The following is a 12,165-nucleotide window of genomic DNA, read 5'->3' as shown; positions in this document are numbered from 1 at the left end:
CTGACACCTTAAGGGATTGTGGCCCATTTATTTGAATACTCCCAATGGTGGCAAACCTTCATTCATTGAAAGTAGATATTTTTGGAAAAAAACGGAACCTGGAATTTAGACTGGGTAATGCCATTTGGGGTCAGAAATGAAACAGCATTTAAAATTTAAATAGTAGCAACATCTAGCATTTGTAGCGTGTTCTCTTTTCCAAAGTGTTTTCACGTCCATCATGTCATTATTGTTATTTTCACAATGATTTTATAAACTAGGTAGTCTTTACAACTGCACCAACACTGAGGGTCATTATAAGGTTATTTTCCCATGTTACAAATCTCTGAAATAGCAGAATAGACATTTGAGATGTAGTTTTCTGACTCTGTAGTCCTTATAGCTTACACTAATACTAAAATGTGATAAAACCAATTGAATACTTCATAGCAAATTCTTTTGACTGTTGCCTTACCCTGCAGTGTTCATTGAGTCTTTCTTCCTGATGCTGAATGAAAGTATAACTAGAACTTTACACTAGTTACCATCTGACTACATTAGTCTCTGCTAGGAGTTCTCCAGTAGGATCTGTGGTAGCATCCCATAAAGAGCAATGAAGGGAGTTAAGGAAAAACCACATATCCTAATTCTTATCCCATGCCATTAAATAAAAATGGTCTTTTATACTATTTTGAGGTGTCTTATGAAAGTTTCTATACTAAGATATTTTTTTAACGGAAATGTCATTTGATTTTCAGCGTGGCTTTGTGACAGGTGGTGCAGATAAATCTGTCAAGTTCTGGGATTTTGAGTTGGTGAAAGATGAAAACAGTACCCAGAAGAGGTGAGTGGACATTTTTTATTTGTGTCCATTTTGGGGGAGCGAAAATCGGGAACCATTGAATGGGTTTTTGACATGTATTGATATTTCTGTTGAGCTCCAGAGGGTTTTTGGAATTTTTTTGTGCCTTCGTACTCATTTTTCTTGATGCTTTCTGTAATGCTAGGCTTTCTGTGAAGCAAACCCGAACCTTGCAACTAGATGAAGAAGTTCTGTGTGTCAGTTACTCTCCCAATCAAAAGATGTTGGCTGTGTCTTTGCTGGACTGTACTGTGAAAGTTTTCTATGTTGATACTTTAAAGGTACAATGGTTATGCCTATGGATATTTGCTTTCTTTCTGACTGACCTTGGGTTGAGACTATAAAGAAGTGTCCTTGAGTGTTGCCAGCAGTAGTATGTTTCTAAAAATTTGTGAATCAAAACATTGCAAGTACACTAGGAAGGCTAGGGTTTTAAAAGAATCCTTTGGTTCATAAATTTTGTTTAAAGCAAGTTGTATTTCATATGTTCAGAAAATCTGTGGACAGAAAATCCTGTCGTAGCCAGTAGTTTTAAGAGCGATGCTAGGTGTCTTAGGCAGTGATTCCACACTTGGCTGTAAGTCAGGATCATTTGAGTTGCTTTTAAAAATATAGATTACTGGGCTCTATGCCCAGAGTCTCAGTGGGACTGGACTGGGCCTGGAAATATTGTTGTGAAACAAGTGCTCCAGAGACTTTTCAGCTAAGAGATCCAGAGAACGTCTCTGTTCCATATTCTGACTGAGGGAATAGGCTTCTGCAGCAGCCCTGGCTCCACTATACTGCAGCATTCTTGGCAAGTGCATGCAGGGGTTGTATGCTGGATATGGGTACAAGTCACCTTCAGTGGTTTGACTGTCTTCTTTGAAACTACAGACATAAAGCAATCCAGAACAGTCTTAGCATTGTATTTAAAGTTATATTTTAGGTCTACAGGTAATAAATTATACCTGTGTTTTATAGACATGAGTTATTTATACTCTTTTTTTATTTTTAAATGTTTAGTTTTTTCTCTCACTGTATGGACACAAACTGCCTGTCATATGCATGGACATCTCTTATGTAAGTAAAATTTAAATACTGTCTCAGTAACAAGTTGTCTTTTCTAAAATGCTATCTTAGTTCTTGGCTTGATAGCTTCATTTTAGTATTTTTCAGTTTGTTGTATAACTGACTATCCTAAAAAAAATCATACCTTAGATATATATATTTCTTTAATGCTTTTAGAATATTTTCACAGATACCTGAATTAATCCTCATAACCAACTCCCTGTTTTGGATTCCCCAAATAGTATTTTCTTGTATAAAAATAATATAATTGGTAGAACACCCTAGAATATGAAGAACTTTCAAAAAGGCAGCCCGCTTTGTTCTGAAGTATAATGTTTGTAAGGAAAATGGAACTTCGCAATATTTACGGTATTTTGCGTTATGTATACTTCTAGTCTCTTGACCAAAGTCATATTTTTTGTAATGTCTAGTTATGATTAGGAGTGGCAATATATATTTAAAAACAATGTCTAGTCTGTGTAAAAGGAATTGGCCCCTGCTCTAGCTTGTCTGCACTCAGTGCATTAACAGAATAAATTGGTGTCAGAAAATATTTTCAGTTTTCTTGTTATGTTGACAGCAATTTGAACTAGGTGCTAAAACAGGAAAGGTAAGAAAATCAGTGATAGGAGACATGGCATAAAAAGGGCTAGGTCATAAACATTCTATATAGTAGATTGTTTCCCAGCCTTATTCTTCTCTTTCCCTCTTCTCTCCCCCCAAACTCTATGACAGAGATTAGAGATTCTTTATTCTATCTGTTGAACAAAGTAAACATAACCTCCATCAAGGCATAACACTGTCCTGTAGCAGGACCAAAACATCTAAGCCACAGAGTTCTTGCTTACTTACAAGCTTTATAAGTAGATCTGTAGGTAAAAGAGAGGATGTAGGTGCTCTTGGTAAAGAGACGAAATTAATTTTTTGGCATTATAATGTTTTTGAAAGAAATGGGATACATGTTCTGGTTAGCTTTTCTCCAATTAGAGTTTCAGATAATCAAGTAATGTTTTACTTCTCTTCCTCCTAGGATGGAGCACTGATAGCAACTGGCTCTGCTGACAGGAATGTGAAGATCTGGGGTCTGGACTTTGGGGACTGCCACAAGTCTCTGTTTGCACATGATGACAGGTAGGCGTCATCTTTTCAAAGACCTCCCGTTGAGTCACCTGTAGGTATCATTTCCCGGGAGCATCTGTGTCTATTATTTAGTGTTCTCAGATAGTCAGAAATTAAAAATTCTAAAATATAAATAGTCAGACACTCTAGAACTAGCTGTTCAAAAGCTATTTATGTGTATAAGACTCTTTTTAATGATGAGGAATTTGATGACATTTGAGTACTTCTCTCACTTTTCAGTGTGATGTACCTAAAGTTTGTACCCAAGTCTCACCTCTTCTTCACTGCTGGGAAAGACCATAAGATTAAGCAGTGGGATGCAGACAAATTTGAACACATACAAACTCTGGAGGTAACCTCTTGCCTGCTTTGCTTGCTCAGTACTTAAGAACTTCTTTTAAGATCAAGTGTTGATTTCCCACTAATGTAAGCAGTTAGCGGTCTATGAATAAGGTATTCTTACTCAGGATTTTTGTTTTCTGTCCTTTCTCTCTGCAGGGGCATCACCAGGAAATATGGTGCTTGGCTGTAAGCCCCAGTGGGGACTATATTGTATCATCGTCCCATGACAAATCTCTGAGACTTTGGGAGAGAACGAGGGAGCCTCTTATTCTTGAGGAAGAAAGGGAGATGGTAAGGTGTTCAGCCTTGGTTACAAATGTGCTGGTGGGTGTCAGTATCTGACACGCTGTCTCAGCTCGAGTTTCCTGTCTAGTGCTGTCACACCTCAGTCAGTGCAAGTCCATTGAGCTCCAAAAGATGTTTCCAAGACTGCTGACACCAATTCGGCAGCCAAGCGGAGACAGAGATGCCATAAGGGGGTTGGATTGTGAAAGAAGCAGCTTCTCACTGTCTCATTTCACTTCACATAGGGGTCATTTTTTTTCTTTGAAATTAATTCATATCTATCTCTTGTCAGCAAAGGGAAGCAGAATATGAGGAGAGTGTGGCCAAAGAAGACCAACCAGTAGTAAGTAAATCTTTCGGGACCCTCAGACTGTGTCCTGTAATTATCTTATCGGAATTTACTGTAATTTCAAGAATTTCTAATGGGATTAGAATTGGGACTAGATGTCAAAGTCATCCACAGCTGATACGGGAAGGAATCTGTGTAGTCCTTCTTAATCCAGCTGTATATCCTGATTTTATGGGACAAATGATCGACCAGATTTGGTATTGAATGATTGTCGTTCTGGCTTTTTTTTAAAGGAGGCTTCAGGCAGTTGTTTCACTGTAAATCAAAAATCAGAAAAAAATTGAGAAATTGGGCATTGTCTTTAAACGTGTTGTAGAGCAGGGTATTCTTCTGATAATGCATATAACACATTTAACATAGTGTCTGGCACTTACTAAGTACTCAGTTAATGGTAGCTGATAACACCATGTAACAGTCATCGTAACATAGTAATGTCTGTTCTTTTCTGGATATAAGATTAATTTATTGGCTCTTTAACACCTGTCAATGAAATTGTTAAAGGATCTCTCTGTTCCTGGCAGGTTCCGGGAGAGACTCAAGGTGACAATTACTTTACTGGAAAGAAAACTATTGAAACGGTCAAAGCAGTAAGTTGATACTAGAATGCAGTATCTCATTTTTAATTTTTTTTTATTTCCAAAATGTATTTTATTAAAATCTAAAGAAAAACACAAAGGAAACAATTATAAGAAATAAAAACAGCATGAAATTGCCCTTTTTCTAGATTTGACCCTAAAATCACCAAATAAGTGTTAAGAGCCCCTATTCTAATTCCTTTACTTTATGGCAGTAGTTCTCAAAGTGGAGCCCCCAGACCAGAAGCATCAGCATCCCCTGAGAACTTGTTAGAAAAGAAAATTCCCAGGCCCTAGCCCAAACCTACTGAATGTGAATCACAGGGGTGGGGTGAGCAATAAGTGGGTTTTTGTTTGTTTGTTTGTTTGCTTTTTTGATTATAGACTCTTTTTTTTAAATTGAAGTGTAGTTGATTTACAATGTTGTGTTAACTTTTGCTGTACAGCAAAGTAGTTCAGTTATATATACATTCTTATAAATTCTTTTCCATTATGGTTTATCATAGGATACTGAATATAGTTCCCTGTGCTACACAGTAGGACCTTGATGTTTATCCATTCCATATATAATAGCTTACATCTGCTAACCCCAACCTCCTACTCCATCCCTCCCCCAAAGCAGCCACAAGTCTGTTCTCTATGTCCGTGAGTCTGTCTCTGTTTTGTAGATGGGTTCATTTGTGTCATGTTTTAGATTCTACATATAAGTGATATCATATGGTATTTGTGTCTCTTTCTGACTTAGTTCATTTAGTATGATAATCTCTAGTTGCATCCATGTTGCTGCAAATGGCATATTTTGTTCTTTTTTATGGTTCAGTAGTATTCCATTGTACATTTGTATCACATCTTTTTTTTTCTTAAACATCTTTATTGGAGTATAATTGCTTTACAATGTTGTGTTAGTTTCTGCTGTATAACAAAGTGAATCAGCTATATGTATACATATATCCCCTCCCTCTTGCGTCTCCCTCCCACCCTCCCTATCCCACCCATCTAGTGTACCACATCTTCTTTATCCATTCATCTGTTGATGGACATTTAGGTTATTTCCATGTCTTGGCTATTGTGAATATTGCTGCTATGAACATAAGGGTGCATGTATCTTTTTGGATTAGAGTTTTGTCTGGATATATGCCCAGGAGTGGGATTGATGGATCATATGGTAATTCTATTTTTAGTTTCTTGAGGAACCTCCATACTGTTTTCCATAGTGGCTGTACCAACTTACATTTCCACCAACAGTGTAAGAGGGTTCCCTTTTCTTCACATCCTCTGCAACGTTTGTTATTTGTAGAGTTTTTAATGTGGCCATTTTGACCACTGTGAGGTAGTACCTCATTGTAGTTTTGATTTGTATTTCTCTAATAATTAGCAATGTTGAGCATCTTTTAATGTGCCTACTGGCCATCTGTATTTCTTTGGAGAAATGTCTGTTTAGGTCTTCTGCCCATTTTTCAATTGGGTTGTTTGGTTTTTTGTTATAGAGTTGTATGAGCTGTTTGTATGTTTTGGAAATTAAGTCCTTGTCAGTCACATCGTTCACAAATATTTTCTCCCATTCTGTAGGTTGTTTTTTCATTTTTTTTATGGTTTCCTTTGCTGTGCAGAAGCTTTTAAGTTTGATTATGCCCCATTTAATTATTTTTGTTTTTATTTCTATTGCCTTGGGAGACTGACCTAAGGAAATATTGGTACTATCTATGTCAGAGAATGTTTTGTCTATAATCTCTTCTGGGAGTTTTATGGTGTCATGCCTTATGTTTAAGTCTTTAAGCCATTTTGAGTTTATTTCTGTGTATGGTGAGAGGGTGTGTTCTAACTTCATCAATTTACATGCAGCTGTCCAGCTTTCCCAACACCACTTGCTGAAGAGACTGTCTTTTTCCCATTGTATGTTCTTGCCTCCTTTGTTGAAGGTTACTTGACAGTAGGTGTGTGGGTTTATTTCTGAGCTCTCTATTCTGTTCCATTGATCCATATGTCTCTTTTTGTGCCAATACCATGCTGTTTTGATTACTGTAGCTTTGTAGTATTGTCTGAAGTCTGGGAGGGTTATGCCTCCTGCTTTGTTCGTTTTCTTCAGGATTGCTTTGGCAATTCTGGGTCTTTTATGGTTCCATATAAATTTTAGGATTATTTGTTCTAGTTCTGTGAAAAATGTCATGGGTAATTTGATAGGGATCACATTAAATCTGTAAATTGCCTTGGGTAGTATGCCCATTTTAACAATATTCTTCCAGTCCAAGAACATGAGATATCTTTCCATTTCTTTTTTTAAAAAATAATTTATTTATTTATTTATTTCTGCCTGCATTGGGTCTTCATTGCTGCATGCGGGCTTTCTCTAGTTGTGGCGAGTGGTGGCTACTCTTTGTTGCAGTACACAGGCTCTAAGCGCGCAGGCTGCAGTAGTTGTGGCACGTGGGCTCAGTAGTTGTGGCTTGCAGGCTGTAGAGCGTGGGCTCAGTAGTTGTGGCACATGGGCTTAGTTGCTCCACGGCATGTGGGATCTTCCTGGACCAGGGCTCGAACCCGTGTGCCCTGTGTTGGCAGACAGATTCTTAACCACTGTGCCACCAGGGAAGTCCCTATCTTTCCATTTCGTTGAATCATCTTCAATTTTCTTTATTACGGTTTTATAGTTCTCAGTGTATAAGTCTTTCACTTTCTTGGTCAGGTCTTTTGCTAAGTATTTTAGTTTTGGGTTGCAATTTTGAAAGGTATTTTGGTTTTTTTGGATGTAATGTCCTGAAAATATCAATTAAGTCTAACTGTTCTATTGTGTCATTTAAGATCTCTGTTGCCTTGATTTTCTGTCTAGAAGATCAGTCCATTGATGTGAGTAGGGTTTTAAAGTCTCCTACTATTGTATTGTCAGTTTTTCCCTTTATGTATATTAGTATTTTCTTTTTTTTTTTTTTTTGTGGTACGCGGGCCTCTCACTGTTGTGGCCTCTCCCATTGCGGAGCACAGGCTCCGGATGCACAGGCTCAGCGGCCATGGCTCATGGGCCCAGCCGCTCCGCGGCATGCGGGATCTTCTCGGACCGGGGCACGAACCCGTGTCCCCTGCATCGGCAGGCAGACTCTCAACCACTGCGCCACCGGGGAAGCCCTAGTATTTTCTTTTTATTTAAATTTATTTTTATTTTTGGCTGCATTGGGTCTTCGTTGCTGCATGTGGGCTTTCTCTAGTGGCAGCAAGTGGGGGCTACTCTTTGTTGCGGTGCGTGGGCTTCTCATTGCGGTAGCTTCTCTTTGTTGTGGTGCACAGGCTTCAGTAGTTGTGGCACGTAGGCTCAGTAGTTGTGGTTCGTGGGCTCTAGAGCGCAGGCTCAGTAGTGGCACATGGTCTTAGTTGCTCCGTGACATGTGGGATCTTCCCGGACCAGGGCTCGTACTCGTGTCCCCTGCATTGGCAAGCGGACTCTTAACCACTGTGTTACCAGGGAAGTCCCTGTATATTAGTATTTGTTTTATGTATTTGGGTGCTCCTATATTGGGTGCATACATGTTGATGAGTGTAAACTCCTCTTCTTGTATTGATCCTTTTATTATTATATAGTGTCTTTCTTTATGGGCTTTGTTTTAAAGTCTGTTTTGTCCAATATGAGTATTGCAACCCCAGCTTTCTTGTCATTTCTGTTTGCATGAAATATCTTTTTACATTCCCTCCCTTTCAATATTTCATCTTTGTCCCTTTTCTTTGTTTTTCCTTTTGTGGTTTGATGATTTTCTTTCATATTATATTCTTTTCTTTTTGGTTTTTGTGACTCTATTGTATGTTTTTCATTTGTAGTTATTCTGTTTTTCAAGTATGTTAACCCCGTCCTATATCTACTTGCCTTAGACTGGTAGTCATATAGGCTCAAACACATTCTAGGAAATGAAAAAAAGAAAAATCTACCTTTTCTTACTCTCCTCACCCACATTTTATGATTTTGATGTCCTGTTTACATCTTCACGTTCATGCTTTTGCTATTCATTGTGGTATCATCACATTCACAAAAATTTTATTTTATTTTTTAATCTGTGTATTGGCTTATTTATGTGAGTTGTTTTCCAATTGTGAATTTTCTCTTCCCTATATATTCTTCCTACTTTTCTGCTTAGAGAGGACCTTTCAATATTTGCTTCAGGATAGGTTTAGTATTGCTATATTCTTTTAGTTTTTGCTTGTCTGAGAAATTCTTTATTCCTCCTATTCTAAATGATAATCTTGCTGGCTAGAGTATCCTCGGATGCACATTCTTCCCTTTCAGGACTTCGCATATATCTTGCCACTCCCTTCTGGCCTGCAGTGTTTCTGTAGAGAAATCTGCTGATAGCCTTATGGGGGTTCCCTTATAATTAACTGTTTTTTTCTTGCTGCCTTGAGAATCCTCTTCATCTTTAACTTGTGCCTTTTTTATTATAATATGTCTTGGTGTAGGTTTGGGTTTACCTTGTTTGGGACCCTCTGTGCTTCCTGTACCTGCTTTATCTGTTTCCTTCTTTAGGTTTGGGAAGTTTTCAGCCATAATTTTTCAAATACATTTTCAGTCCCCTTTTCTCTTCCCCTTCTGGAATCCCGATTATGTGTAGATTGGTACACTTTATATTATCCCACAGGTCTCTTATATTGCTTTCATTTTTTTCTCATTTGGCTTTCTGTCTGCTGTCCTGATGGGTGATTTCCATCATTCTATCTTCCAGGTCACTTATTCGTTCTACATTATTTATTCTGCTGTTCATTGCCTGTAGTTCAGTTTTTGTCTCGACAAATGAGTTTTCTAATTTTTCTTGGTTCCTCTTTACTGTTTCTAGTTCCTTTTTATAGTACTCTGCATTTCTGTTGATAGCCTTTCTTAATTCCTTCAGTATTTTCATTATCTCCTTTTTGAAATCAGTGTCTATTAGACTGAAGAGGTCTATCTACTGTGGTCTTGGAGGGCTGTTTTTATGTGGGAGCATCCCTGTGTAGCCTGTGTGGGTTTAATATTTTTGGTGCAAGGGCTGATTTTCGTATGGATGCCTGTTGCCTCTTTTCTCAGCGTGTGCTGGCCATTATCCCCTTAATAGAGGGTGTGCAGATGCAGTGGCTGGTGCCTGGTCGTGGGGTTCTCAGCGGCAGTGGTGGCTCATGTGTGACCCCGGAGCAAATGATGGGAGCAGAGGCAGCTCATGATCACTCTTGGAGCTCATGTAGGCCTTGTCCTGCCGCCCGAGAGCTCGCTCAGGGAAAACGGCTGCAGGGTGGCTCCCGTGCCTCCCCTCGCACACTGCCCACACAACAGCACCTCTCCAAAGCCCAAGTTTCCACACCCAGCCCTTGCCCGTACTGGCAGACGTGCATCTCAGGCTGGGGAGTGTAGAGCGGGTGCACTGACCCTCTGTGCAGGTCTCTATTCTAGCTGCTGCAGATTGGTTGCTGTTTTCTCTTCCAAGGCTCTGAAGCTCTCCCTCTGTCCTGGCTGATCTCCCTGCCGGTGAGGGCACTTCCCAGGGTGCAGGAACCTTTCTTGTTTCACAGCTCCCTGCCTGGGGCGCAGGTCCCGACCCGATGACTTCCTTACTTTTTTTTTTTACTTTTGTCCTACCTGGTTACATGGAGATTTTCTTTGCCCTTTCAGCATTCAGTAGACATTCTGTGAGAACTGTTCGACATGTAGATATGTTTTTGATGTAGTTGTGGGAGGAGGTGAGCTTCACGTCCTTCTACTCTGCCATCTTGATCGCTCTCCTGTATCTCATTTTTATTTTTTAAAATTTATTTATCTTGGGCTCTGTTGGGTCTTCGCTTCCGTGCGAGGGCCTTCTCCAGTTGCGGCAAGCGGGGGCCACTCTTCATCGCGGTGCGCGGGCCTATCACTATCGCGGCCTCTCCCATTGAGGAGCACAGGCTCCAGACGCGCAGGCTCAGTAGTTGTGGCTCACGGGCCTAGCTGCTCCGCGGCATGTGGGATCCTCCCAGACCAGGGCTCGAACCCGTGTCCCCTGCATTAGCAGGCAGATTCTCAACCACTGCACCACCAGGGAAGCCCCTGTATCTCATTTTTAAATAGGATCCCAACCAGATAGGCCTTTTGTGGCAAAAAGTTGATGAAATTTACAGATGAAGATCATAACCTCTGCTTTCCTCCCTTGTAACCAAGGACAGAAGTAGTGCTGAATCTGTTGGATCAGTGCCTGGTTTCTAGAAAGGAAAGTTTGATCTCCTGAAAGTGGCACCTCTCAGGTGTTCCTGGGAGTTGCCCTACTCAGTGTGTCCACTTGTAGTCTCACCTGAATCCATGACCCAGTCTCCTTGTAAATTAAAAAGGAAAAATCAGGGACTTCCCTCTGGCACAGTGGTTAAGAATCCGCTTGTCATAGTAGGGGACACGGGTTCAATCCCTGGTCTGGGAAGATCCCACATGCTATGGAGCAACTAAGCCCATGCACCACGACTACTGAGCCTGCACTCTAGAGCCCACGAGCCACAACTACTGAACCCACGTGCTGCAACTACTGAAGCCTGCATGCTCTAGGGCCTGCATGCTGCAACTAAGCCCGCGTGCTGCGACTACTGAGCCCACATACCTAGAGCCTGTGCTCCGCAACAAGAGAAGGCACCGCAATGAGAAGCCCGCGTACCGCAACGAAGAGTAGCCCCCGCTCACCGCAACTAGAGAAAGCCTGTGCGCAGCAGCGAAGACCTAATGCAGCCAAAAATAAGTAAAATTTTAAAAAAAACAAAAAAAACCCCGAAGACATCTTTGAATGCTGTTTGGCACACTATTGGCACATTTTTATTAAACTGATTCAAGCAATTTCATTTGGTAACTTTTCGTCAGGCCTTCCATTTGCAGTGTTGTGGGATGGTGAGTTTGTTGTGATGACTTCTGTCCTTTGCCATCACCCGTGTAGGCTGAGAGGATCATGGAGGCTATTGAGCTATACCGAGAAGAAACTGCAAAAATGAGAGAACACAAAGCCATTTGTAAAGCTGCAGGGAAAGAGGTAAGACAGTCCATTAAGTTACGGTCTGAGAAACATTTATAAATGGAGACAATTCCTGAGGAAAAAAACATCATTTGGGGATTTATTAACTCAGATCAGGAAATGGGATAAATGTAGTAGAATCTTTTCTAATTCAAACATTAGAAAGAAGGAATTGAGAAGCTTTGTCTTAATAAAAAGCCAAGGATAGTTAATTTGAGATCATGGTGATTGTTGTATTGAGTTAAAAACTCAGATTCCTCCTTTTGTTTGGGAGGCAGGGTAAACATTTCGGATTTCTAGATGAAATGTATTGCCCAGACTCATTCATAAATAAGCAGTATTGAAACTAAAAGTTATTATTAAATAATTTAATAATTCTTCAGGGTCAGTTTTTAGGGTCTCTCTTTTCGAAAGTGTAAAATATTGTTATGACCCTGCCTGTGATAAGCACTATCAAAGGCTTGTTTTTTAATGACTTGATTTAATAATTTCTTCATAGGTTCCTCTTCCCATCAACCCCATCCTGATGGCTTATGGCAGTATCTCTGTGAGTAGACTAATGGTTTCCCCTTGGTTATTCTAAGGTTACTTTCAGGCACAAGAGAGGAAGTGAAGAGGCGTTATGATTTTAGAATAGAC

The 12,165-nt window shown here is 40.0% G+C and overlaps 1 protein-coding gene across 2 annotated transcripts in view; it reads left to right on the top strand.

Annotated features, from left to right (window-relative positions):
* Positions 1-12,165, top strand: part of WDR3 (WD repeat domain 3) — a 37,314-nt gene that overhangs the window by 20,499 nt on the left and 4,650 nt on the right. For both annotated transcript variants that reach the window (XM_029231200.1, XM_029231201.1), the window contains exons 14-23: positions 738-823; positions 987-1,122; positions 1,847-1,903; positions 2,922-3,022; positions 3,251-3,362; positions 3,509-3,643; positions 3,930-3,980; positions 4,508-4,573; positions 11,452-11,544; positions 12,026-12,073. In XM_029231200.1, coding sequence (XP_029087033.1) covers positions 738-823; positions 987-1,122; positions 1,847-1,903; positions 2,922-3,022; positions 3,251-3,362; positions 3,509-3,643; positions 3,930-3,980; positions 4,508-4,573; positions 11,452-11,544; positions 12,026-12,073 — 885 coding nt within the window. The remainder of the gene's footprint in view (positions 1-737; positions 824-986; positions 1,123-1,846; positions 1,904-2,921; positions 3,023-3,250; positions 3,363-3,508; positions 3,644-3,929; positions 3,981-4,507; positions 4,574-11,451; positions 11,545-12,025; positions 12,074-12,165) is intronic.

The sequence above is a fragment of the Monodon monoceros genome, unplaced genomic scaffold (genome assembly GCF_005190385.1).
Source record: "Monodon monoceros isolate NGI ecotype Baffin Bay Population unplaced genomic scaffold, NGI_Narwhal_1 Super_Scaffold_18, whole genome shotgun sequence".
NCBI classification, from domain to species: Eukaryota; Metazoa; Chordata; class Mammalia; order Artiodactyla; family Monodontidae; genus Monodon; species Monodon monoceros.
Note: the sequence above shows the minus strand (reverse complement) of the source record. Positions and strands in the feature narration are given on the sequence as shown.